Source organism: Oratosquilla oratoria, chromosome 13 (assembly GCF_046742065.1).
Source record: "Oratosquilla oratoria isolate Oo_2021 chromosome 13, ASM4674206v1, whole genome shotgun sequence".
Lineage (NCBI taxonomy): Eukaryota > Metazoa > Arthropoda > Malacostraca > Stomatopoda > Squillidae > Oratosquilla > Oratosquilla oratoria.
In genome coordinates, this window is record NC_134789.1 from 66,369,634 (window position 1) to 66,372,133 (window position 2,500).

Here is a 2,500-nt window from a genome sequence, read left to right on the forward strand (position 1 = left end):
TGCTGACGCTTCCTAATTCCTCTAGAACAGAGTTTCTCAACCTTTTTAGACATATCGCCCCCTTTTTCAATTAAAAAAAAAGAGATCGCCCCCCTTAATTGGAAAATAATAATAAAAATTATTGCAACAATGATAAACAACTAATTTAAAATGTTTCACTTACGATGTGTTTTAATGAGATCCTTGGGCCTGGCTGGTGCTTCGCTGCTAGATCTTTAATATTAGGCTTCAAATTCGTCAGTTAGAAGCAATACCTGTGACGTTTTTCGCCCCCGTTGAGGATGACTGCTCTAGAATATTAGCGAAGGAGGATAAGTAGGAAGAGGAAGAGAGAAAACTAAGAATGAAGAAAGAAACAAGATGATCAGACATAAGATGATCTATAGTCGTTTATCTAACTAGCGTTCATAGAAAGTTTGACTTACTAGGCTTAATCTAAGTGCAAGAGTTGGTTTCTAGTTTTGAATACGGACTCGCCTGCTCCCATTTATTCTTCCCTTTAAGACGCTTCTCTCCCTTTTTACCTTAATCCCTAATCCTAAATGGTTCTGAGTTGAGAGAATTAATCACCTATTTCTAGATATTAATAGATTCAACTCTAAATAGAAGTAGACAGAACTATGAGGTATGTTACTGGTCTTTAAAGGGTAACCGAGTTAGTTTAAACCTCTTGAATTGATTATAATAATGTGGTGTAAACTGCGAATAATACATTAAACCAAGTTAGACCTACTTCATGAAATAATCATGTTGAAATATTATTTTGCTATATTTCACTTGCTCTATTCCCTGTAATTTGATTCATATCTGTTTGGTATATTTTCTTTCCATAAATTCTTTCTTGCAGAAGTTTTGTGTCGAAAAATCAACTCAAAACATTTTGATTGTATTAACACGAGTATACCTACCTTTATCTTGGTGTGTTGACACGCCCGTGCTATCAAGTCTTGTGAGCCGATGCCTTCTTCCAGTGGTAAGTGCCTCCTCCCGTAGTTCTTCACTGGACTTGTTGCCAGACGGCTTCATTCACTGGAAGGTCAAACTTCAGGGCTTAGACAACATAAAATTCAATATTTGTTTCTTCTTATTAGGGTAAATATGATGGTGGCCGGAAATAGCATCTCCACAGGAAAATATCCTCCCACAAAAAAAAAATGATGATAATAATAATAATAAAAAAAAAAAAAATCTTACATGGAAAAAATTCCCCCCAGGAAAGAAATACCCAATCAAAAATATTCCCTTAATGATAAAGTAAAGTGATCAAAGGTCAAGAAGAAATTAAGTTGGTTAGGTTAGGCTAGGTTGAGTTAGGTTAGGTTAGGTTAGGTTAGGTTAGGTTAGGGTAGGTTAGGTTAAGTTAGCTTAGGTTAGATTAGCTTAGGTTAGGTTAGGTTAGGTTAGGTTAGGTTAGGTTAGGTTAGATTAGGAAAGGTTAGACTAGGTTGGGTTAGGATAGGTTTTGTTAGGTTATGTTAAGTTTTGTTATATTAGATTTGGTTGGATTAAGTTTTGTTATATTAGATTTGGTTGGATTAAATTTTGTTAGGTTTTGTTAGATTAGATTAAGTTTTAATAGGTTTTGTTAGGTTAAGTTAGGATTTGTTAGGTTAGATTAGGTTTTGTTAGGTTAGGTTGACAACCCCCAAATATATCTAAACAAACACCATGTACTACGTTTTGCTTTATGATCCGAGTAAAGAGGTTATTGGAATCTAGGAGAGGTTAAGTAGGAGAGGGAGCAAATGTCTTTGAGCAGGTCATTTGTTTATTGCCGATGAACAAATGTAAAAGGAGAAGAAATAAAGTAAGGGGACATTTGTCCACCTGATGATGAACAGAATCATGAAAGGAAAAAGGTGTAGAGAGCAACTAAGGATAGCTATCAGCCCTCACATAGGGTTTCTTTTGATAGACTTGTCGACAACTGCAATTGGTATACAGCCATTGAATAAGTTTTAGAAGACTCCTTGATGGACAGGTGTTAAATTTACACACACATACGTGCGCATGCGCACGCACACAGTGTTAATCGTAGAGGACACAAGACCCACAGTTATTGCTCCTGTCCTGTATATTACAATTAGGGCAAAACACACACACACACACACACACACACACACACACACACACACACACACACACACACACACACACACACACACACACACACTGTCACGATGCACCTATGGGCCAGGCTTGTCACGACACCAGAGGACTCCCGCTTGGGATCCCCAATCCACTCACTAAGCCATCTCTGTTCCGACGTCACTACTTAATTTATCCAATGATATTGACCTTTACAAATAAGTGCCTCCCTTTAATGCGTGACTTTTCTCCCATGTACCAATAAAAAAATTCTCCTCCACCCTTCTGCAATCGGAAAGACTGTTACACCGTCTTAAGCAACACTGCTTACACAGGCAATCTCAATATCGAAGCGGAATGGCCTAGTTTACATATTGGCACCTCAGCATTAAGATCTGTACCCTAGCTGTTA

General features: G+C 37.4%; 1 protein-coding gene across 1 annotated transcript in view; it reads left to right on the plus strand.

Moving 5' to 3' along the window:
• Window positions 1–1,118, plus strand: part of LOC143032277 (uncharacterized) — a 22,691-nt gene extending 21,573 nt beyond the window's left edge. The window contains exons 4-5 of the mRNA XM_076196749.1: window positions 848–973; window positions 1,092–1,118. Coding sequence (XP_076052864.1) covers window positions 848–973; window positions 1,092–1,118 — 153 coding nt within the window. The remainder of the gene's footprint in view (window positions 1–847; window positions 974–1,091) is intronic.
• Window positions 1,119–2,500: the final 1,382 nt, after the last annotated feature.